The sequence below is a fragment of the Aquarana catesbeiana genome, linkage group LG03 (genome assembly GCF_042186555.1).
Source record: "Aquarana catesbeiana isolate 2022-GZ linkage group LG03, ASM4218655v1, whole genome shotgun sequence".
Classification (NCBI taxonomy): Eukaryota; Metazoa; Chordata; class Amphibia; order Anura; family Ranidae; genus Aquarana; species Aquarana catesbeiana.
Genome location: NC_133326.1, coordinates 455,296,237 through 455,321,898, shown reverse-complemented (window position 1 = coordinate 455,321,898; position 25,662 = coordinate 455,296,237). Strand labels below are relative to the sequence as shown.

The 25,662-nt window shown below is 40.2% G+C and overlaps 1 protein-coding gene across 2 annotated transcripts in view; it reads left to right on the top strand.

Annotated features, from left to right (window-relative positions):
• The first annotated feature begins 3,355 nt into the window (after positions 1-3,355).
• The window catches only part of GABRG2 (gamma-aminobutyric acid type A receptor subunit gamma2), a 364,630-nt gene continuing 342,323 nt past the window's right edge, over positions 3,356-25,662 (top strand). For both annotated transcript variants that reach the window (XM_073620838.1, XM_073620837.1), the window contains exon 1: positions 3,356-3,510. In XM_073620838.1, coding sequence (XP_073476939.1) covers positions 3,392-3,510 — 119 coding nt within the window. In that variant the 5' untranslated portion in view covers positions 3,356-3,391. The remainder of the gene's footprint in view (positions 3,511-25,662) is intronic.

Here is a 25,662-nt window from a genome sequence, read left to right as displayed (position 1 = left end):
TTTCTATGAACAAGGCAACAAGAGTGGTAAGCTCCTGGCCAAAGCTTTGCAAGCTAAGAAAGCAGCCACTATTGCTCAATCTACACTCCACAAGGTTGCGTCCTAGAAGCCTCTACTGACATAGCAACCCAGTTTGAACACTTCTACTTGAACCTTTATAATCTGCCCCGTGCCGCGCATTTACCGAATGACAGGAGACCCCGCTCAAGCGTGATCCACGACTTTCTGTCCCAAGATGATTTCCTCCTCAACAACCTGTGTAATAGAAGGCCCATGTACAATGGAGAAACTTAAACTGGCTGTCAAACAGCTTAAGGCTGGCAAAAGTCCTGGGCCAGACGGGTTGCAGCCTATTATAAAACATATTTAGATCTTTTCGCGGAGCCCTTTATTAACGTGTCTTCAGCTCATTGTCCTCTGGCTGGCTATCCTCCAATGCACAACTTATTAGAAGCCTGCACATGGTTATCCCGAAAGCAGAAAAAGACCCTACATTAGTTACGAACTACCATCCAATATCACTTTTAAATGTTGACATCAAAATCTTTGCTAAAATCTTAGCTAATTGCCTATTTCACTTCAATTCACTGATCACAAAAGATCAGGTAGGGTTCATCCCCAGTAGGGAAGCCAGGGATAATGCCATCAAAGCACTATACCTACACCACTGACTCATGTCCTCTAATCAACAAGAATTTTCTCTTTCATTGGACACAGAGAAGGCATTCGACAGGTTGGCCTGAGACTACATGGTGGCTCTGCTCTGCTCGATTGGTATCCGTGATCACATTTTTAACTTTATCATGTTGGCATACTCCAGCTGCTAAAATACACCACCTGTTGAATGCCTTCCAAATACATAATGGCACCAGACAAGGCTGCCCTCTTCCTCCACTGTTCTTTGTGCTAACAGTAGAACCATTTCTGTGCCACCTTAGAGCCCATGGGGACATTAAAGGACTTATAGTGGCGGATCGCTCGTACAAACTGGCAGCGTTTGCTGATGACATCCTACTCTTCCTTACAGAACCTCCCACCACGCTTCCCACCCTGCTGAATGACCTTGAGCTCTTCCAATTCATATCCAATTTCAAAATAAATTTTTGATAAATCTCACACCCTTAATATAACCCAAATACCCCCCCCCCCCGGTTGCCCACTGCAAGACCAACTTTCCATGTCCTACCCAGCCTTTTATACTTCTTACAGACGATCCTGATCAAATTGCTGATCCTACTGAAGCAGAAAGGAGGCATTGGCCTGGCAGACCTAACTATAAATGGGCATGTCATCTATCTAGGATTGTGGACTGGACTTTCCACCATCAAATTTAAGACTGGGTATGGCTCAAGGACTCTTTTTCTTCCCTACACTGCTCTACTCCCTGGTTGCGAACTCATCGTATTCCGCCTGCCTTCCGAGAGCATCCACTCATAGGCCCGACCCTTTTGCATGTATGCTAGAAATGCAGGCTTTCTTCAATAGCAGGCCCCCTAACACCTGTTCAGTTAAACCCAGGATTCCCACCCAGGAAGTCCAATGACTTCTTCTCAGGCACAGAGCCGCTATTGTTACCTATGTCCGCACACTTTTTTTTGGTACACTGCTCACGCAAGACAAATTAACATCCCAAATATCTGGTGCCCCTCTGCCCTTTTGGTCCTGCCTGCAATTGATTTACGTTCTTCACTGTCTGGACCACACATCTGCAGTGTCCCGACCACTAACCCTGTTTGAGCACCTTTGTCCTAAAACTTCACCATAACAACACATTATCTCCATGACTCACAATTTCTATTTCATAACACACCTTCCAACAGAGGGAAAGCCTCTAAAACATGGGAATGGGATCTGCAACTCACCCTCTGTCCCGAACAATGGGAACGTCTCTATGGCAACACTCACAAGGGCTCTGTCAATGTTACGACACAAAAAAATAACTACAAAATCTAATCAAGATGGTATTGCATGTCGGCCCTGCTCCAGCATTGGGAACATGTTCCACCCTAAAAACGGGCAATCTCCCGTTCGGAGCTCTGCTATTGCTGCGTCACCAGACCGGGGCTTAGAAATCCCCTTGGCTTAATCTCCAAAACGTCACCCATCAGTAGGTATGTTTTGGAGCATTCTAATCACCCATGTGACGACGCCGACCAGTCAGATGCTGTGTAGCCCGTCCTGTCAGTGGAGAAGAAGTAGGGAGAAAGCCGATTGGATTTCTAAGCCCCGATCCAGTGAGGCAGCGATAGCAATGCTCAGACCGAGAGATCACTGCGCTGCAGGTCAGCGGGATGGGGGGGGGGGTGGTTGAGGAGGGGGTTCTGTGTTGGTTCACCTTAAAGATTTTTCTGTAAAGGTGAACTTACACTTTAAGCTTTGACAAAAAACCTGGAAGATGATTGGTTTCCGGGCAGATCTGCATCAGATTTTGCACGCTTAAGTTTTAGTAAATCTCCTCCTATGTGTTCATGCACACTATAGATGTTTACAGGAAATTAGAGGCAGAAAAAATAAAAATAAAAACACCAACACTGCGTTCAGGAGAGGAGCGTTTGAGCATAAAAAACTCCTGACGTGTCTATATGTTAGCGCTTGAGCGATTATTCCTTTCAAGGAAATAAATAAATGCCCAAGCGCACTTAAAGGCATTTCCAGAAATGCATTTTTGAAGCTGCTTTTCTGCTGCCAGGAGATAAAGCTTGTATAAAAGCTCCAGTGTATATGAATCCCTATAGAAGTAGAGCTCCTCTTTGCCTTCATCATTCTGCAGTGGCACTTGGAGTAAATCATTGTAATGCACTATTGTGGTTTACACATGTTTGGGTATGTGAGGAGGAGCCGAGCATATACATTACCAATCACACATTTAGGAATTCAGCTGGAGAGAGATAAATGTGCTGCTCCCAGTCCTGAGATGCACATATACAGAAAGGCTAAGAATCATGTGAGAAGCCATCACGCATGTGTTAATCTTTAGCGCTGCAGCGGCGTGCAGAAATTCCACTTTGACCTCGTAGTTAATCTGCATTCAGCCTGAGACACTCTCTCCCTGACAGCTTTGCTGTGTATGCATGCATGTGTGAGTGTGTGTGTGTGTGTGCGCGCACGGCTCCTCTTTCTCCCCTTTGGCTCCTCTTCCCCCTCCATCTCCCCCTTCTCTCTACACAAGTGGTGCGGGTGCATGAGCTGCGGAGCGCTGCTGGGGGGGCCGGGGGGGAAATCTGCTGACACAAGACGGGCTAAAGCGGATCTCATTTCTGAAATATTAATTCTCCCAGCCTGGCGGAATGTATCATTGCAGTCAATGTACCTGGTAGGGGGTGGGGGGGCACGACGGGACTATTCCATTCGCAACAAAGAGACGAGATTGAGGGGGGGTGGGGGGGGGAGAATGGCAGAGATGTGTTCACCAAAGAAGCCAAATGTTCCAAACAATGCGATCTTCGGGCTAAGCTTTTTTCATCACAAAATGATCGTGTGGATATTCCTGCTGCAATCTGTCATCCAATGGTAAGAGCGATCTGTTATCTTTAATTACTGTTTGCATGCTAGATCTGATCAAGGCTATCTGCACAGCTATGTGTAATATATATATATATATATATATATATATATATATATATATTATGAGACACATGAGATTAATTCATCATCTGATCTTGGACGAGCAATTAAGAAGATTATATATATATATATATATATATATATATATATATAATTTATGTTTAATTGCTCGTCCAAGATCAGATGGTGAATTAATCTCATGTGTCATGGTAAGGCACCTTTAATGGACGTTTACCTTATAAATAAATAATTAAAGGTAAGGCACACGTACACACATCTGCAAATGGAAAGATCTTGATGCTTTGATTTGGTCCAGGGTCCCTTTCTTTTTTTTTTTTTTTTTTTTTGTACAATATGGCTGTGTAGAGAGATGTCATTGTAAATTGTGCACTTTGATTTTTTGCATCCAGGCAGAGATGATGATGATGATGATAAGGGGGGGAGTAATGATGAGTGTCCCTGGTCTATGACACAAAGCATAGGAACGTTTCAGCACAATGGACAGCTCCTGAGCACAATGGACAGCTCCTCAGCACAATGGACAGCTCCTGGTGCTTACCTTAGTTAGATAAGGGGGGGCCGAGTTGGTCCAAGCAGCTCATTAAACACAATAGAAATGCTTAATTTTGCTTGTTTAACAGATGTTTGATTAGGCAGAGAGCTATAAAGGGCTTTGCTGTTTATTCATTTAAATCTGTTATATATATATATATATATATATATATATATATATATATATATATATATATGCACATGCACACCTTTTTCCTCTGGCTAGCTGCAGTGGCTATGAATTCTGCTGAGGCAGTGAACGCTATTACTTAGGTAGGCAGGATGTGTGGCTGCATTATGTTGTCAGGTCATTAATATGCTGATCTAGCATGCTGTTTTTTTTTCTTTAAATCTCCTTCCTCTTAATGTGTTAATTAACGCTGCCATGCACATTCCTTTAAATTTAAAATAGCCTACGCTGAAGAAGTAGGCTGTTGGGTCACATCATCGTGTTGTAGAGAAGAGGACCAAGCTGCCATGTTGAAATGCTCTATTATGGAAATTATAACACCATTTCCAGTGGCTATCCAGTGGTGATGTTGTTATGTCTGTGCACAGGGTTTTGATCACAATTATCTCCTACCATACAGGACAGATAATGAAAAGTACTAGCAAATGCTGCTGTAATGCTTTTGAAATGTTTTTTTTTTTTTTTTTCTTCAACCTGAACAAGAACTTGCTTCACTGTTGTTGTGTTTTGTTATTTTATTTATTTTTGTATTTATATTTAGCACTCTTTAAATGAGAATGTACTGTGTGGAGGTTGTAGCACATACTTTGTTCTAATCTAGACAGCATATTTGTCAAGCTTTGAATAAATACAGCCTACAAGAAAAGGGTATTTAATGCGTTTATATTTTGTGGAATTTCAAATTAAGGCAGGCCTACTTCACAACCTACAATCTGAACTCATTCAGCAATCAGCCTGGGATCAGCCTGTGTAAACATAGGCAATAAAGAGCACTGTTATTTTTTTCTGAGAAATTAGATATATTAATGCAGGTTATGTAGTCTGTGTATTTTATTAGCATACAAGGAAGACAGATGTATAGTTTATAGACAGTTGAGGTCTTTAATAATATAAGGAATGTTTAAATGGTAATAGGACCAACCAGCTATTCGTAATGGCTTGCTTTAAAATTTTATATATATATATATATATATATATATATATATATATATATATATATATATATATAAATAAATTTAAAATTTAAAATTTTATATATATATATATATATATATATATATATATATATATATATATATATATATATTTTATTGAACAATGCCTATTGGTCACGATTGCAACTATTGTACAGTAGATTGTCATACTGCTGATGGTTCACAGGGAAAACTGCGTGCACAGCCAAAACTTTTCTTTCTAGTTTTGTATAGAGTAGGAAAGGTTTGGACTAATCTTATGTTTCAGTGCTGTATGTGTCCCTGCTAATTAGAATACATCTCTCAGTTTGTCCTAAAGACCATTGTCGCCGATACAGAAAGTGGGAAAACAAAACCAAACATTTGTCACCAGAACAAGAGGTAAAATAAAATCTTCCAGTAGTGACACTTGCTAAAGTTCCTCTTACTTACTGTTGCATCTCCAGAATAGTAAGTGAAGGCAAATTTCCCCAACAGAACACAAAAAGCAAAAAAATCGCTTGACAGGGGTTTCAACCCTTTCCTATTTTATCCAAAACAAAAAATAAAGTTTTAGCTATACATGCATTTTAAAGTGGAATTCCAGGCTAGAACTAACTAAGCTGAAAACTACTCCCACCCCCCTTCTAACACCTATACAATCTAGTACCTTGTAGAAGGAAGATGCATATACTTTTTAATCTTGAGGCTTTCTGGTTCAGTCACATGATCGGCTCCCAGCACCCGGCTTCAGGGGAGAGGAGGGACTGCATGAATGTCCCATAGTAAGCCTATGCGTGATGCCAGCGCCCAAGTATTCTGTTGTCAGTGCTCTCTACTCTTTCCTGAAGCAGGCCCCTGGGGAGATCACATGACTGGCCCGGAGCACCTTGAGAATAGGTAAGTGCATGCATCTTCCTTCTTCGGGGTAGTTAGTACTGCTAGAATAAGGAAAGGGATGGTCGGCACTCAGGATGACATTCAAAATAGTGACACATTGGAGATATTTCTGGCATTGGGGTTCAAATTGTCACAGTAATGTTCTGAGACACGTGTGCGTAAGGGCCGTGTAGCACTTTACATTTATCACATTGGATTAGATATACCACATGATCTGAACCACAATTAATGTACTGTGCAATTTTATGTTTATATGCCTGTTTTTTTATATGTTTACTTTTTGTGATGTGTTCCATTGCACGTTCCATTGAGTCATATCGGGTTTTCCCTTTTGCATTTTTAATTCACCTGTGTTGGTTAATCATGTGACTTTTGTATATACTATGCAGTCAAAGCTCCACAGAAAGTGCCCTAATTGCCCTCACTGGGTAACTACTTTCTGTCCATGTCCTATAATTCTAAGCACCACCATACATGCATAGTTAATCTAGTCCTCTCTGGTTGTCTGTAAATGTCATTGCAGACAGCCTGCTAACATAGGCTTTTGTTCACTCTTCCGGAAGCGTGCAATTAAGGGAGGCTCTAGGAAATGTGGGGAAATAATCTTCAGACCTGCTAAATAAGGCCTTGTTCACAAGAGCGTACTATCACATACACCCATGTGAGGGCCATGTTTAAAATGCTGTTTTTTATTTTCCTTGCATGTCCCCCTCGGATCTACAGCGACTGCTTGCAGTGCAAAGTGGATTTTCCTTTAGTAAATAACCCTCATTGTCTTAGTTTGGAGTCATACATCTGCACCTACACAGATGTCAAATTGGGAGCAGCAGCTGTGTCCGTGCAGCTGCTGCATCCCAATTGACATGGGTGGGACTGCCTGCACAGGAATGCACAAACCACTGTGCATCCCTATGCAGGTAAACACAACCCTTGCACAGGTGTATGATGTAGTACACCTGTGTGAGTAAGGAAGAAAGCAAAGCTTTTAAAGAAGACAAAGCAGCAAACAAGGTAAAAACACAGGTCAGCTACTATAATTGCTAATAAAATGTTAGTTTTAAGAATGCCTTAAATATTTACTAACTTTAAATAAAACCTTTAGTGAGAGAATATGGAGGTTGCAGTTGCTGACATTTTCTTTTTAGAATGCTAGTTTCCTGGCTGTCATACAAATAACTGGCTACAATACTTGTTTAGGCTGGCCATAGGTGAGTGGAAAAATACAGACAGGGAGGCTTTAAGTCAACCCATATACATGGTCCTGCTGAACCAGCCAAATTTCAATCCATGTTTGGCTAGCTTAAGTCAGAGCTGAAAAAAGTATGCATATCAGGAGGCCTGACTTAACCACTTCATTCCCAGACCATTTGGCTGGCAAAAGACCAGGGCACTTTTTGCGATTCGGCACTGCAGCACTGCTTCGCTTTAACTGACAATTGCGCGGTCGTGCGACGTGGCTCCCAAACAAAATTGACGTCCTTTTTTCCCCACAAATAGAGCTTTCTTTTGGTGGTATTTGATCACCTCTGCAGTTTTTATTTTTTGCGCTATAAACAAAAAAATAGCGACAATTTTGAAAAAAAAAAAGCATTTTTTTTACTTTTTGCTATAATAAATTTCCCCCAAAAATATATAAAAAAACATTTTTTTTCCTCAGTTCAGGCCGATATGTATTCTTCTACACAGTTTTGATAAAAACATTGCAATAAGCGTTTATTGATTGGTTTGCACAAAAGTTATAGCGTCTACAATTTTTATCGTGACTGCGACATTATGGTGGACAGATCAGACACTTTTGGCGCTATTTTGGGACCATTCACATTTATACAGCGATCAGTGTTATTAAAAATGCATTGATTACTGTGTAAATGTGACTGGCAGTGAAGGGGTTAACCACTAGGGGCGCTGTAGGGGTTAAGTGTGTCCTAGGGAGGGATTCTAACTGTGGGGGGATGGGCTATGTGTGACATGACACTGATCACCACTCCCGATCACAGGGAGCTGTGATCAGTGTCAGTGTCACTGGGCAGAACGTTCTTCCTCTCCGTGAGACGATTGCGGGTATCCCCACGGACATCGAGTCTCTGGGACTTGCGATCACACTCACGGAGTTCACGGCAGGCGTGCGCCCGCAAGTCTCTTCTTAAAGGGCAAAGTACAGGTACGTTAATATGCCTGTAGTGCCATTCTGCCAACGTATATCGGCGTGAGACGGTCGGCAAGCGGTTAAAGGCATAGTTTACCCTTACCAAAAAGCTGCCTATGAAGACAAGGGATGCTTGTAGCTAAAAACAAACTGTACAGCTTTGACCAAAGTTGAATAATGCCCTTATTATAGGTGTAGGCCATTTACCTACCTTTTTAGGCTTGACTGGAAAATTTCATGAACATTACTAAGGATGTTGCTAAGAGAAGTCTTATGTTACTGCTCCATTTCACCATCACAGGAGTAAGCTCTTTCTCTGATTTAAATCCCCTCATGTGCACTTTCTTTCCCCGTAATAGCTCCGTGCTCAGTATTTGAGAGCTCACTCCTGGGATGGTGAAGATGAGCAGTAACACAAGGCTTCTCTCAGCTATGTCCTTAGCAATTTCCTAAAAGATTTCCCATCAGGCTTTATGGAGGAACATATGTAAATGGCCTACACCTATAGCAAAGGCACTATTTAACTTTGGTCAAAGCTGCACAGCTTGTGTTTATCTACAGATGTCCCTTATCTGCATAGGCAGTTTTTTGGTAAAGGTCAACAAACCCCTTCAAGCAGAGCTAAAGCCATCAATTTAACTGTTTCCCAAAACAGATCATTGTCACAGTTGCCAGTATGCTTATGTTAGCCTTCAACCTAACTGGACAGCAACCTAATGGCTGATGTCATAGTTGATCACTTGTACAGAACCATGGAAACTGCAGCTCAAACAAAGCCCAAGATGGCAGCTTTGGTTGTAAAGGCTATCTATCTATCTATCTATCTATCTATCTATCTATCTATCTATCTATCTATCTATCTATCTATCTATCTATCTATCTATCTATCTATCAGTTTTTCCAAGCAGCTTTTATTGTGTTACAAAGCTATTTCCTGACTGTACACTACATTTACTGTGGTGCTGCGGGCCGGCTGAGCAGAATCACGTATATATACGTGATTCTGAATTTCCGAGTAGGTGGCGTGCACGCACCTACCCGGCTGTGCTGTGATTTGTCAGGAGTGAGAAAGAGAGGTTAGCTATGCTCCTTCGTACAGTGGGACTTCCCTCTAACAGGAAGTTGTATCACAGCAGCTAAAAAAAGGATTTGGAAATGTGGAGTTTACATACTTGAATAGAATATATTATTAAACCAGAGTAATAAGGGGATAATGGAAAAAATATTTTATTTTAAAAATTAATTTGATCTGCAGTTGAATGAAACAGAGTAGATAAAAAAGTAACAGTGTTGCTTTGTATCCATCTATTTCAGATCTGAAAAGTGTTGATAAACACTGAGGGCGAGTTCCCATCAGAATGTGGTGCAGGAAACCTACGTTCTGTGCATGTTTCCCACACCATGTTCAAAATGCACTGCACATGTAATGTGCAGTAAGTGTTAGTGTTAATTTAATGACACCCCAATTGCAGGTTGCAAGTGCATTGCGCTTGTCTGCACCAGATCGCTTGGTATAGTAGTGCCATTTTATTTGGTTGTTGTGCGTTTTATAAAGTAGTGCATGCACTACATTTGGTGTGGTCCAGTGTGGTTTCAACCCATTCAAATGAATGAGCTGACATCACACTGCACCTGACTGCCAAGTGAATTGCACAGGAATGCACAGCACATTCCAGCCCTGAGTCAGACAGTTTTTTTTATTTTTACCGCAGCACCTGGTTTCATTTTAGGAATTGCCAGCAATTGTGGAGGGGAGGGATGCAGCAGTAGGGCAGAAGGACTGGACATACTTCACATACCCTGTGCTTTTTGAAGAAGCTTTTTTGGGCATGCGTCGCATAACCGGTGTCCTAAACAAGTTAAGGCCTTTGTTAAGATGCATTTCTGCAATACGTGGCAATACACCTGTACTATGTGCAGTGCATTAGGGAGCTATTGATTTTGATTGGTACCCCAACACATTGTACAGTAGAACGCACTGCACTGAAATATACCACAATGCACACAATTGTACCACAATTGTAGTGGGCTGCATTTAAAAACAGGTTCAGATTTTTTTTTAATGCTTTGTAGTTTGTTGGAAGTGCATTAATTATGAATGGGCTGCCTTAACGCAACGCATATTAGCTCATGCAACATTGCATGTTAACACATGTGCTTGTAGGTAAACATACTGTGCAACTCTGACCAAAGTTAAGTGCTCCCTCTTGTGATGAGCATCATTCTAGCAACAAGTCAAGATGGGAAGATGCCAGCTCTGGTAGTTTTTAAGTCAGTAGTTTAGAAAATGGGCTACACCTGTAGCAAGGGCACTGTGAGTTAAAACTAAATTAGTTTTTTTCTAAAGGCACCCCTTACCTACATAGGCAATTTTTTGCAGTGAACTAACCCTTTAAGTGTCAATGGGCCCTGGGAGTGATATTGAGCTTCTTCTCACAGTCATAATAAAGCATATTTTCCAGATTGTAAAGGTAGTTTTCAAAATGTTCTCAGGATTATCATATGTTATGCATGTGAAGCTTTGTCTCAAGCATTTGCCTTTGCAGTACTTGCTTTTAGATTGTATATGCTACCCTCAATCATAAGAAAAGTCTGTTCGGAATTTGCTCTGCTAGATCTATTTCATATACTGTGACAAAAAACAATGTACAAAGTACTGTAAATCATACAGCCAATCACAGGTCCTAATTCATCACCTTGGCTATACCAGACTGTTGAAAGCTGAATTACCATCATTTCACTAATGGTATTAATTAGTTCTCTATGTCTTAGAAACATAAATGTTTTCAATGTTTATTTACATGTGCAAATATGCTGATTCACCTGTTTTATGCCATATAAAACATTATACAAATGTATTTGGCTTTAGAATCTGTTAAAAAACTGCACATTAAAAATAGTTTTTCTTGTGGAGTTGCATTAAAAGTGCCATCATAGTAATGTTGAACTTCATTATGTAGCTTTACCTCCCCAAGGGTGTTTGATAGCACTTTTATTCTCTATATCTTTAATATCTATGGTCCTAAAATCACATTCGATTTTTATTATTGATTTGTAATATTCTCTTTATTATCATAGGACTCTCTTAAACATTTAGGAACAAAATAGATAGGTCAACATAATTTAAATCCCTGAAGTTTTAATAATAAATCATGTAATGATTTTAAAGTGAAGCTTTATTCAAAAAGTGAAAATTCTCTGTGTTATAGGCAATATTTTGTAAGGTACTGCACTGACTAATCTACCCTTGAACTCCTCATGAGAAGCCGCAGTACACTTTCACATATGTGATATTGCCTAGACTCTGCGGTGTATGCAATGTGAGATCACCTAAGACATACCTCACCCATTCCAGCTTCTGATTACTGTTATGCTCAAATGATTTGGAGGTTTTTCCAGAGCAATGCAGTGACAGCAGGCAATGTCACACTTACTGTTCCTCTGAGGGCCTGCTGGAGAAGAATCTGTACCTGAGGAGGACTCACGGTGCAATTATCTCCTTGCTCATATTTTATTTATTCTGTGGACCCGTGACTCCTCCATCTCTCCTGTGGGTAATTGATGCCTTCACATGCTGTGCTGTTGCTGTCTGTTGATCTGTCCCTCCTCCACCTCTGTTGCTACCAATTGATCCCCCCCCCACTAGTCAAAAGTTCATTAGATCATCATTGGCCATGGGGGTAGGTCTGACAGTAGAAAGCAAAACCTTACTGCTCTACCAAGATGGATTTGGAGACACAGCGTGGAATGCAGCATGGTAAGTTGGACCTGGGTATAAAAATAGCTGTAAAGAGCCTACAAGAAATACTGGTAACTAATCCTTGGCCCTTGGCTAGGTTTCTTTTTTTACAGTTTCTAGTTAGTTTCTAGTTTGTATAGGACCTCTTTAAAGGACATTTTAAATAGGAACCATACTGTCTAAGGTTTGTGAAGTAATCATTTTCCTGTGCTGGCATAGCCGTGAGTAAAATATTAAAAGTAAGGCTGAACAGACTGCACTTATACTCTCTAATTATTTTTAGGAACTTTATTTTACTTTACTAAGTTGCCCGATTGCCAGTTCGAGCCAGGAAATATATTATCAGAAAATTAAATAAAATGGAAGGAAATGATTAAGAGAGGCATCATTGAGCAAGTAGATTATCACTAGTACTTATAGTGGTGGAAGGAAATCTGATTGGCTGCCATGTCACTTTCTCCATTTCACTTCTTTTAATATACGTTACCAGTGCATGTGTGTGTGTGGTATACATTCAAAATTAGTCACCGCACTAGTACTAATAAAGCAGCTGTAATAAATTGTATAATGACAATAAAACGCATAAAAAATAAATGTATACAGCGCTAGTAACATAACATTAATGCCCATGATCTTTGGGCCCTTGGGCACTTCATTAAAAACATGTATGATTTTGTGATGGAAGTCACTGCATGGGCTCAGGAATACTTCCTAATATCACTGTCTGTTAACACAGTTTGCCATGCCATCCAAAAATGCAACTCTATCATGCAAAGAAGAAGCCATATCTGAACATGATCCAGAAATGCCACCGTGTTTTCTGGATCAAAGCTCATTTAAAATGTTCTGTTGCAAAGTGGAAAACTGTTCTGTGGTCAGACAAATCAAAATTTTACATTCTTTTTAGCAACCAGGAGTGCTGTGCCCTTCAGACTATAGAAGCGAGGGGCCTTCTGGCTTGTTATCAGTGCTCAGTTCAAAAGCCTGCATCTCCTGATAGTATGGGGGTGTATTAGTGCGTATGGAATGGGCAGCTTGCACATCTGGAAAGATGCCATCAATGTTGAAAGCTATATTCAGGTTTTAAAGCAGCATATGTTACCATCGTATTTTTCAGGAAAGACCTTGCATATTTCTGCAGGACAAGGCTCAACCGCATCTATGAAAACAGCATGGCTTTGTAGTAGAAGAGATGATTTCGCGCAATAGCCTATTACCTGAGGAATACTCCTCTAGGTATTGTGCTGTCTAAACAATAATGACAGGAATACTAAAGTGCAATAGTTGCATGCGAATAATATATCATTGTGAAAAAAATGTATATCTCATAAAAATAGTGACTGGTGAAGCTGGACACAAATAATCACATAATTGCATAAATACCTGCTTAAAATTACCAAAATCCTAATAATAGGTAGTGTAACAATAACAGTGAAAAAGTGCAAATCAAGTGTAAATAGTCCAAATAAAAATAAATAAAAGCTATGTCCATACGGTAAGGTGGACTGTACTAAAGAGTCACAGATATATAAGTATAAAGATGGTCCAATAGGTGGCTTATTAATGGTATAATTCAGTGATGTTGCCCATATGAAATGTCATACAATATTTCTTGGATGTGGTCTCCCAGAACTCTCACCTTAAAGCTGATGAAAAATTGCATCTGTCAGAATTAGGTTTATAGATGTTATCGCTGTTGAATGCTGTCAGTGGGGTTTGTTGTGGATTTCTCCTTTAAAATCCTCTGCCAGAGTTCCAGAGTATCTAAAATTTTCCTGCAAACATCCCCTTCTTGCCTTAGGTGCTGGGTCAAATAGGAACCATGTTCCACATCTGTTGGCAATGCCCCAAAATCACCAGGTTCTAAAATAGCTACTTTCCAAAAATTGGACATCGATACTTCCAAACACCAGCTGTTAAGGCCTCCCACTCTCGTGTTTGGCCAGAAAAAGCCTTAACCCACTCTCATGGGGGTTACCATGCAAACATTGATGTCCACTGCTGAATGCACCGAACACTCTCCTCCTCTGCTGGAAGTGGCAGCAGAGGAGGAGAGTGTTTGGTGCATTCAGCAGTGGACATCAAGTGGGAGGCCTTAACAGCTGGTGTTTGGAAGTATCGATGTCCAATTTTTGGAAAATAGCTATTTTAGAACCTGGTGATTTTGGGGCATTGCCAACAGATGTGGAACATGGTTCCTATTTGACCCAGCACCTAAGGCAAAAAGGGGATGTTTGCAGGCAAATTTTAGCTACTCCGGAACTCTGGCAGAGGATTTTAAAGGAGAAATCCACAACAAGCCCCACTGACAGCATTCAACAGCGATAACATCTATAAACCTGATTCTGACAGATGCAATTTTTTATCAGCTTTAAGGTAATCTTGAAACAAAAAATATGACAAAGATGACACAAAACTGTTGAGAAGCTAGAATACTATATCAGGCAAGAATGGGACAACATGCCTCACTCAAAACTCCAGCAATTGATCTCCTCACTTCCCAGATGTTTACAGAGTATTGTTAAAAGAAGAAGGGATGCTACACAGTGGTAAACATGGCCATGTCCCAACTTTTTGAGACATGTTGCTGCTATCAATTTCAGAATTACCTTATTTTTTTCTTAAAATTTTACATTTTCTCATTTTAAACATTTGATATGTTTTCTATTTTCTATTGTGACATATATACTGTATATAAAATGAGGCACAGCATTTTTCTAAAATAACTGATATGTGTTGGAAGCAGTCATAATCTCTTTATAGATAAGGGTATGTTCTAGAGGTTTCAAAAATACCTGCATATAGCAGTACAATACTGAACAGGGATTTTAAATAACTACATAATACAGCATATCTATATTGTTTTATGGCATTGTCAAATCTGAGGGCCATTGTGTCAAACCTTCTTATCACCTCTTCTGCAGAGAACTACAAGATATCATCTAAACTATAACAACTGTGATGACATGGTTGCTAAAACAATAGAAAGAGATCTTTTAACAGCTTAACAGCTGGTGATTGGAATTATCGATGTTCAATTTTTGGAAAATAGCTATTTTAGAACCTGGTGATTTTGGGGCATTGCCAACAGATGTGGAACATGGTTCCTATTTGACCCAGCACCTAAGGCAAGAAGGGGATGTTTGCAGGCAAATTTTAGCTACTCCGGAACTCTGGCAGAGGATTTTAAAGGAGAAATCCACAACAAGCCCCACTGACAGCATTCAACAGCGATAACATCTATAAACCTGATTCTGACAGATGCAATTTTTTTATCAGCTTTAAGGTGAGAGTTCTGGGAGACCACATCCAAGAAATATTGTATGGCATTTCATATGGGCAACATCACTGAATTATACCATTAATAAGCCACCTATTGGACCATCTTTATACTTATATATCTGTGACCCGTTAGTACAGTCCACCTTACCGTATGGACATAGCTTTTATTTATTTTTATTTGGACTATTTACACTTGATTTGCACTTTTTCACTGTTATTGTTACACTACCTATTACTAGGATTTTGGTAATTTATAGCTGGAGCAGGTATTTATGCAATTATGTGATTATTTGTTATGTCCAGCTTCACCAGTCACTATTTTTATGAGATATAAATTTTTTTCACAATGATATATTATTCGCATGCAACTATTGCACTTTAGTATTCCTGTCAATATTGTTTAGACAGCACGATTCCTCAGGTAATAGGCTATAGCGCAAAATCATCTTTTCTTATAGATTTTACTTTATTGGTGTTGCTGTGAACACTTTAGATTTTGCTGCAATTATCCTACATTTTTGTCACACATTACTGATAGCGCGAAGGACACGTATCACCCTAGTCTTTGTAGTAGAAGAGTCTAGGTGCTTAAATGGCCTGCCTGCAGTCCAGACCTTTCACAAATTAATAAAATATTTGGCACATCTTGAAACAAAAAATATGACAAAGATGACACAAAACTGTTGAGAAGCTAGAATACTATATCAGGCAAGAATGGGACAACATGCCTCACTCAAAACTCCAGCAATTGATCTCCTCACTTCCCAGATGTTTACAGAGTATTGTTAAAAGAAGAAGGGATGCTACACAGTGGTAAACATGGCCATGTCCCAACTTTTTGAGACATGTTGCTGCTATCAATTTCAGAATTACCTTATTTTTTTCTTAAAATTTTACATTTTCTCATTTTAAACATTTGATATGTTTTCTATTTTCTATTGTGACATATATACTGTATATAAAATGAGGCACAGCATTTTTTTAAAATAACTGATATGTGTTGGAAGCAGTCATAATCTCTTTATAGATAAGGGTATGTTCTAGAGGTTTCAAAAATACCTGCATATAGCAGTACAATACTGAACAGGGATTTTAAATAACTACATAATACAGCATATCTATATTGTTTTATGGCATTGTCAAATCTGAGGGCCATTGTGTCAAACCTTCTTATCACCTCTTCTGCAGAGAACTACAAGATATCATCTAAACTATAACAACTGTGATGACATGGTTGCTAAAACAATAGAAAGAGATCTTTTAAAATAAGGATTTTCTGAAAAACAGAAATAGGCAGGAAATCTGGCAGCCACTTACCTGCCATCAAAAATATAGTAACGTAAATGTATTTCCTTGTTTGGGCTAGATACATAGATACTATAATAGTAGGAATTATAATATATAAAATGTATTTATAAAGTTCTGGCAAATATTGGTAAATGTGTGCACTAGAGATTTTTTAATGTGCAGTAGGAGCATTTTTGGGTTAATGTACAGGGAACATACAGTACAATTAAAGCTGAACTCCAGGCAGATAACAAAACACACAGATAAAATACATATAAGGCAGCTGTTTTACCTGCCAAAATATATATATTTTTTTTTCATCCAGTTCCGAGATATATACAGCTCTACCATACAGCACAAACATGCATATCTGAGCAAGAGACCTGTTTTTTATATGCTGCATTTTAAACAACTAAAGCAGTCCCTTACTTAAATGTAAAAATACTGCTCATCCACATCCCCCATCCTCCTCTAACGTAATAGATTTTTTCTTTTTTTCTGGCAGTGGGTACCTTTTTCTGACAGGTACCCAATCCCACTTTCACACTTCTCACCTAGATGAGAATTAGATTAGCTTGGCCCACCACCCCACCTACAACCTCCTGGTACACATCATGCATTGCTGGAGGAGGTAGCGGGACCAGTCTGACAGTGCTATGCAATCTTACACATGCACAATGGGGCGCCAATTGGGAAACAGCAAGTCACAGCTGACTTCCACATCCAAGATGGTGACATTGAGGAATCCGAAGACCAGTGAAGAATTGGCTTCAATGAAGACAGTGCTGGACTCCATGGACTAATACGTGTCTGTTTCTTAAAAGACAGAAGCTACAGTATTTGTAGCTGCTGACTTTTATTTATTTATTTTTTAAATCCTCTTTAAAATACTGGTCTTGTTCCTTTGACAACCTGTAACTGGATAGCCTAAGAGAATGATCAGACTGATGAGCTAATCTCTCTGGTGCCAATTCCACCTACCTTTTTCCCCACTGCGCCACAATTGATTGGCTCATTGTGCTTCATCTTCCACTTGAGTTCTGCTTTTCCATACAGAGCTTTAAATGTCAGGTCAAATTCAGACACGTTATATTGCCCAAAGTATTGGGATGTCTGCATTTACATGCACATGAACTTTAATGGCATCCCAGTCTTAGTCCTTAGGATTCAATATAGAGTTGGCCCACCCTTTGCAGCTATAACAGCTTCAACTCTTGTGCTTCTGGAAGAATGGTCAAACATTCCCATAGATACACTCCTAAACCTTGTGGATAGCCTTCCCAGAAGAATTGAAGCTGTTATAGCTGCAAAGGGTGGGCCAACTCAATATTGAACCCTACAGACTAAAACTGGGATTCCATTAAAGTTCATGTGCATGTAAAGTCAGGTGTCACAATACTTTTGACAATATAGTGTACCTACACTGCTAGCCTTAAAAAAATAATGATTTGTTAATGAATAAAAAGCTGTCTTAACTTGTGCCTTTTATATCCAGCTTGGTTAGTCTACAGTTAAAAAAATAGTGCTTTATACTTTCAAAAATATTTTCTCCCTATTTTTCTTTTATCTCAGTTATGTAAATTTATGTTATTTGTGATATCAATTTTTACATGTAGTTATTTTAGATTTAGTTTTGTTTTTACTGTATAAATTTGAATTGGGGTTCAAATAAAATACATTTCTAGATAACTTTTTTCCTATATAACTTTAATATGATTATTATTATAGGTGATTTTATTGTATTCCATGTATAATGTATGGAGTAGCAGAGTGATATTTTGATGGAGAACCAAATAGCCAGTTTTCAGGAGTTTTTGTCCTTCTAGACCTTTATATGGTAATTATGCAAACTGAAGTTTTTTGGGAAAGAACAGTAAATAAGCAGTAAATATAACACTCACTGAGTCATAAACTGAGTATGTAGCACAGTAAGCACCCTTCCTCTGAATAACAGATGCTGAGGGATGTTCAAGACTGCTTATCAGGTGACTGTGAAAAGCAATATTCATGGTAATAGTAGTGATAGTAGTTTATAAATGTGATGAGTGATTCACCAGTGAATGTGAATTTTCTTAATCAATTTATTTTTCAATTAAATATTGCCTACATAAAAACATTTGACACAGTATTTCAGTAAATATCATTATATTTATTATGACCCACCCTTTGCAGCTATAAGGGCTTCAACTCTTCTGGGAAGGCTGTCCACAAGGTTTAGGAGTATGTTTATGGGAATGTTTGACCATTCTTCCAGAAGTGCATTTGTGAGGTCAGGCACTGATGTTGGACAAGAAGACCTGGCTCGCAGTATCTGCTCTAATTCATCCCAAAGGTGTTCTATTGGGTTGAAGTCAGGCCAGTTAAGTTTCTCCACCCTGAGCTTGCTTATCCATGTCTTTATGGACCTTGCTTTGTGCACTGGTCCAAATCATTTGGTAGAGTGGGGATTATGGTGTGGGTTTTTTTTTTTCAGGGGTTGAGCTTGGCCCCTTAGTTCCACTGAAGGGTCTTAAGGTGTCAGCATACCAAGACATTTTGGATAATTTCATGCTCCCAACTTTGTAGGAATGGTTTGGGAATGGCCCGTTCCTGTTCCAATATGACTGCGCACCAGTGCAAAAAGCAAGGTCCAAAAAGACATGGATGACCGAGTTTGGGGTGGAAGAACTTGACTGGCCTGCACAGAGTCCTGACCTCAACCTGATAGAACACCTTTGGGGTGAATTAGAGCGGAGACTGCAAGCCAGCCCATCTCATCCACATCAGTGCCTGACCTTACAAATGCGCTTCTGGAAGAATGGTCAAACATTCCCATAGACACACTCCTAAACCTTGTGGACATCCTTCCCACAAGAGTTGAAGCCGTTATAGCTGCAAAGGGTGGGCCAACTCAATATTTAACCCTAAGGATTAAGACTGGAATGCCATTAAAGTTCATGTGTGTGTAAAGGCAGGTGTACCAATACTTTTGGTATATAGTGTATATGTGGGTAAATAGGGCCAGGGCTCCAGAACTTCTTGAAACTACAGTACTGCATTGGGAGCTACATTTGTATCTGAGGAGACTTCCACTTACCAATGCTATGGGGTGAACAAATAAATTATGTGCTTTTTTGCATCTTTTGTCACAGCATTAAGCAACAGTAATTCTTTCAAGCCAAACAAAAAACACAGGATAGGGCCCTAGAATTACCACTCTACATACTTTTCAATTGTATTAATGACAAAAATGGCACAAACACAGATGCAAATATTATACTTCCTGTATTAAAATAGCTAGCAGGTACAGGTTTTATTCTGACATGTTTTGCATTGGGCACAGGACTTTCTCTACATAGTTTTGCCATATGGCAATATCACAAAGGTGGTATTTATTTGCAACGAATTAAAATGAATTTTGCATCAAGGTACTGAAAGAAGAAAAAGGATACTTTATACTTTGGCTTCAAGCATCCTTGCTTCGGTATCAGTGAGGTCACTCTGGTGGGATCCTGGTAAATTTTAAAGAGTATGTAAACCCAACATTTTATATTCCTGATATGTGCCTGCTGTACCATGTGCTTCTATGAAATAGTATCCTGTTCCCTCTGTATTGCTTCCTTTGTGTGAAATGCCTGGTGTCCCCACCAGTTCCTCTGCAGTCCTATTAACAACTGACCACACTAAGCAGGAGAACACACTGTGGTCTCCTCCAATGATCAGAGGTGTCCTGACACCCCACACAGCCTTTCATTGGGAAGCTCAGTGTACTGTTGCTCCCCCCCCAGCTCTTATATAGCTGAGAACAGAGGGGTTGTAAAAAAGGGAAAGAATGTGTTATAAATTTTTATATCTATACACAAATGTTTTCTTTTTTATTTCTATTTTACACTTACACTTATACTCAAATTACATTGCATGCATGATGTACATTTGAGCATAATCAGTGCTGTAGTCATATGGAATCCATGACATGCTCAGTATAACAACAATTTATAAAACAAAGAATACAACATTTGGGTTCATCGCATCAGTCTCACAGCAGGGGTCCGGTGCGTCCTGGTTCACCATTTCAGGTCTGAATTCAGCCCAAGTGTTGGGCTAAATTCGGACCTGAAATGGACCCAAAGTCGCACCGGACCTGCTGTGGAGATATGTGAACTGGCTCCATAGAGAGCCAGTCAAAATCTCCCACTATCTTGAATTGGATGCGGGGAACCCCCATTCAATTCGCAATAGTGTAAACACAGCCTTATTATTTTATAGTATGGCATATTGTCCCCCTTAGCTTGATTGGTTCAGTTCTACTTCAGGGAGGCTGACTCTTCTGTTCACAGCAACTATCTTAGTACATAATAGTGATGAGGTTGGGATCTTGAAGAGTAGTTACACTAGGTAAAATAGGCTAGTGGATATCTCTGTTAGTGAGTGCACAAATTTACACTGGGGGAGATTTACTAAAACTGGTGCACACAGAATCTGGTGCAGCTGTGCATAGTAACCAATCAGCTTCTAACTTCAGCTGGTTCAATTATGCTTTGACAATAAAATCTGGACGCTGATTGGATACTATGCACAGTAGCACCACATTCTGTGTGCACCAGTCTTAATAAATCTTCTCCTTTGCGGAAAATTTGATGATTCCAGGTTTTTTCCACGTTTATTGCTGTTCCCTTACCTGTACCTTTAGATATACCAAGCTTGGAATGGACCATCAAAATAAAAAATAAAAATGTTTTGTGTAATAGAGCTGATCCAAGCAAAGCATGTTCCTTTAGGCACCAATGATGTGCTACAGGCTCAAGTAATTGAAATGAAACCCTCAATTGAACTGTAATTTTGGTAGCAGTTTGGAATCCTATTAATGGATGGACTTCTATATAAAGTAAGAAAGGAATCCCTTCAAAGAAGTCTTCTATAAATACAGAATTTAACATGATTTACCTGTCACCAGGGCTTAGGAGAAGACACTAGCTTATGAATCTGAGAAATCAGGAGAAATCCAGCAAGTAAACTCCATGCAACAGTGGCTTTTCATCTGGAAAATGTGAAACCGTATGTGAATTCATAAAATAATCAAATTGAAATAGCAGGCCTCATTGCATTATTCTTATCTTAGCTGTGGGAGAAATTACAACTGTGACAGGTGACATTTATGAAATGCAGTACCGTATATACTCTAGTATAAGCCGAGTTTTTCAACACATTTTTTTCTGCTGAAAATGTCGCCCTCGGCTTTTACTCGAGTCAAGCACTTTTCTGCAGCAGACAATGTCATTTTCCGAACCGAATTTGGGGCCCCGTATCTTGGGGCCACTTGGTGCCAGGAACTCCAAATTTGGTGTGCAAACCCAGTGGAACTAGCACTTCAACATATCCAAAGCTAGGGATCCTAGCACCAAGTCGGTTCGGAAAATGTCAATCTCTGCTGCAGAAAAGTGCTTGACATTTTCTGAACTGAATTTGGGGCCCCGTATTTCGGGGCCACTTGGTGCTAGGAACCCCAGTTCCTAGCACTAATTCCACTAGGTTTGCACACCAAATTTGGGGTTCCTAGCACCAAGTGGCCCTGAGATACAGGGGACCCAAATTCGGTCAACTGTGTCCATCTGCAGCAATGTCATTTCGGGACCCTTTGGGTCCAGAGACCTCAAATTTTTGCTGCAGCTAGGGGGCATCTAGGAACCCTTAACTACTGAGTTTGAAGTTTGGGGGACCTGTGGCTGCAAATGGGCACAATGAGGAATGCAAATGGGCGCAGTGAGGCTGCAGATGGGCATTGTTGACTCTCTTTTCCACTTACAGTAGCTCCACATTTCTCACAATAGGCTTATACTCGAGTCAATAAGTTTTCCCAGTTTTTTGTGGTAAAATGATGCGCCTCGGCTTATATTCGGGTCAGCTTATACTCCAGTATATATGGTATGTCTTTATTCTAAGCGGTCTAGTCATGCACAAGGAGTGTGCCTTAAGATATACACGCCACTGAAGCACAAACAAGCAAATGTGTCAGTCTATACACGATGCTCATAAAATTATTACAGCAAATTACACTTTCGAAAGTGAGATGACCTCTTCCATGTACTGTAAAATTCAGATTTTATAAACAGTGTGGAAACATTGTTATGATTCTTTAAAGTGTTTGTTAACCCCCCTAAAAATAGATTTCCTGGTCCCTTAAAGCAGATTAAACAGCACAGTGCTTGTGCTGTGTAATCTGCCCCCCTCTAAACTGTAAAAAAAAAACCCCTAAACCGGCCACTTCCTGCATCCCCTCTCTGTACTGACCACGAAAATCAGGGCTACTGAGCCCCAACCACCATGGACAGAGTACATCCCTCTGTCATACGCAGCTGTCCTCTCTGCGCTCCTCTCTCCCCCTCACCCCCTTCTCCTTGCCTGTGAGCTTGTGTCTGTGTGCCTCCGTCTCCACCCCCAACACTATTAGCAAAATTAAAAATGTTAAATGCTCACTACCAGCCCCTCTATTATATCCTGGCATAGCACACTGCATTAACCTTTTAGAAAAATGAGCATTGTAAATACTGATTTAGCATGATCTTCAGGCTGGTCACATGACTCTCAGCCGGTTTCCAGGGCTACTGTAGGAGAGGATGAGCAGCCATGTGATCTCCCTGGCTGATGTCAGAGGGAGATGATGGCCCCTCCTGCAGGAGCCATCGATCGGAGCTGTCACGAGTCATGTGACTGGCCTAGAATAGATATTTACAATGCATTTCTAAAAGACAAATGCATTGTGCTCTTCCAGGCTCTAATAGAGGGTCTGTTAGTGTTTGAGTTATATGGGTTAGCAAATCCTTTAAAGGAATATGTTCAAGATCACGGCAAATTCTAGGAGTGAATATTCACTGATTTCAAAAGAAATGTTTAGTTTTTTACTTTTAAATACAACATCTATTGAAATATGTGATGTTAGATTAGTGCACTTTAATTCTTAAATGCTGATAAATGCCTAATATAAGAACGATAGAAGAAAACTGTGATTTAAATCTACAAAGGGACAAAGAGAAAACTTACTTGGGGCAAAATGGTTCAAATCTTTCCAGAACTTCTATTTCCTGGCCCAGCTCAAGTCAGCACACAATGGTTTAACACCTCTGGAGCTCACAGGACCACCTCTTCATAGCTAAATAAAAGACAGCCCCTCCCCCACTGAAGTGTTTTATTTTTTTTGCCCGTGCTCCAGGCCACCTATGGATTGCAGTTGGTAAGTAATTTCTGAGAGCGACAGTGGATGTCACAGAGGGCAGGGAGGGGGGGTGACACAGGATAGTGATTGCCAGTCACCAGGCAGCAGCTTAAACAGTCTTGGAACCAGCAGAGGAACTGATTTCTCTCCCTTTCTCTGCAGTCCTGCCAGTTTTCTCCTGTTAGGTAAAGACTCATTGCCGTTTGCTCCCCTGCTGTGCTGCGTTCCCAGGGGTTAGACAGTCTGACTGTTTTTTATTTCAGATTCTGTGTCTCCTGTCTGCCTCTGGAAGGCTGCCTGGGCTCACCTGCTGCTGTTTTTAGTAAGTGGATGAGAGTAGATGATTTTTTTTGAATGAGCTCACCACACCTCTTAGTGGCACGGAAGATTAGCATTGGTAGGAGGGGGCGGCGTGGGACAGGTCTTCAAAAGAGTGCTCAAGGAATGCAAAGTATAGTGTTTTGCATGATTTTAGGAGCAAAAGCCCTAAATGCAAACACTCCAAAAAACATAAGACCTGCCACTGGTCATCTTCTGACCAGGACAATATGCATTCCTCACATTCCCGCACAGGGCAGCTTTTATGCTCCTCAAGCAGCTTACATGGCAATTGCTCACATGCGTTTAAATCAGCGCAATAGAAAATGCCTTGCCCAGCTCTGGTTGCACGCTACACCACATGTGCACTGACGGGAAGTCAGTTGGCATGGATTACCTCAAATGACAATGGATAAGGAAATAGATGCACACATTTCTAAGCCTAGCAGCTGTAGCAAAAAGTATGCAGCAAATATCCATGCCACAGGCAAGACGCAGGTCCAACCATCGCAAAAAGCATGCAGATATTTCCAAATGTGAAAAAGGAAGGCCCTGTTTTTCCCATAATTACAGAGAGTTAAAAGCTCATTAATGACGAATGGGAGAGATCTGATAAGAAGACCAATTTACAGTAAAAGGTCTCCAAGCTTTATCCAAAGAAGGTGGCTGAGGCATCTTTAAGCAACGCACTTCCAGGAGTGGATGGGGCCTGCCAGCATCTGGTGCGCAAGTGTCTTTGCCTTTCAATACCTTTAGGGATCCTATGGATTAAAAAGTGGACTTAGGGCTGGTTCACACAGGATGCAGACTAATGCCCTTTTATTGGAGTAAAAAATGCATGAATAGTTTTACCATGGGTTACAATGGCCTACGTCACACCAGAGCAGTGTGTTCCAGTACAGTCAACTAAAGTAGAACACGTTGCATTTTTTATGTATGAAACGGATCTGTAACATAGCAAAATGCATTGAAAAAGCACCTGAACACTTCAAAAATGTGCATGCAGAAAGACCCCTTCAACTCAGAAATTGTAGTGAACTGGCCTGCAGACTTGCAGAATATCTATAGTGTGGCAGCTTTTTTCCTGTTGACTAGCGACAGCGCTGTGATGTTTAAAGCATTTAAAAATGGCCTTTAATAAAAGTGGCAGCTGCAGGAGTCTGCATGGTTCTGGAGGACTTGAACATGGCTACTTACTTTTGGCCGAGGCTTCAATAGACCTAGTACTAGGGCTGGCACACTAAGTCACAGTAATGACAGCTTTGTAGTTGTGCCACTGGACAGTGGATGAAGCTTCCACACACCCCTTTGTAACATCCTCCATAATGGAAGGTTGTTTGGCAAAAATGCTGGACGGGGCGAGTGAAAGAAGAAATGTCCAGAGTGCAGCCACAGTCTAAGAAGAGGAAGCAGCTCAAGTCAGGCGATATTCAGAAAGGTTCAGGAGGCCAAATGTTATAGGCCAGGCTGAAATTTACCAGATCAAAATGAAGGGGGCTCAAACTTCCTATTTATGTAGAATCAAATCCAGAGCAGGCTGCT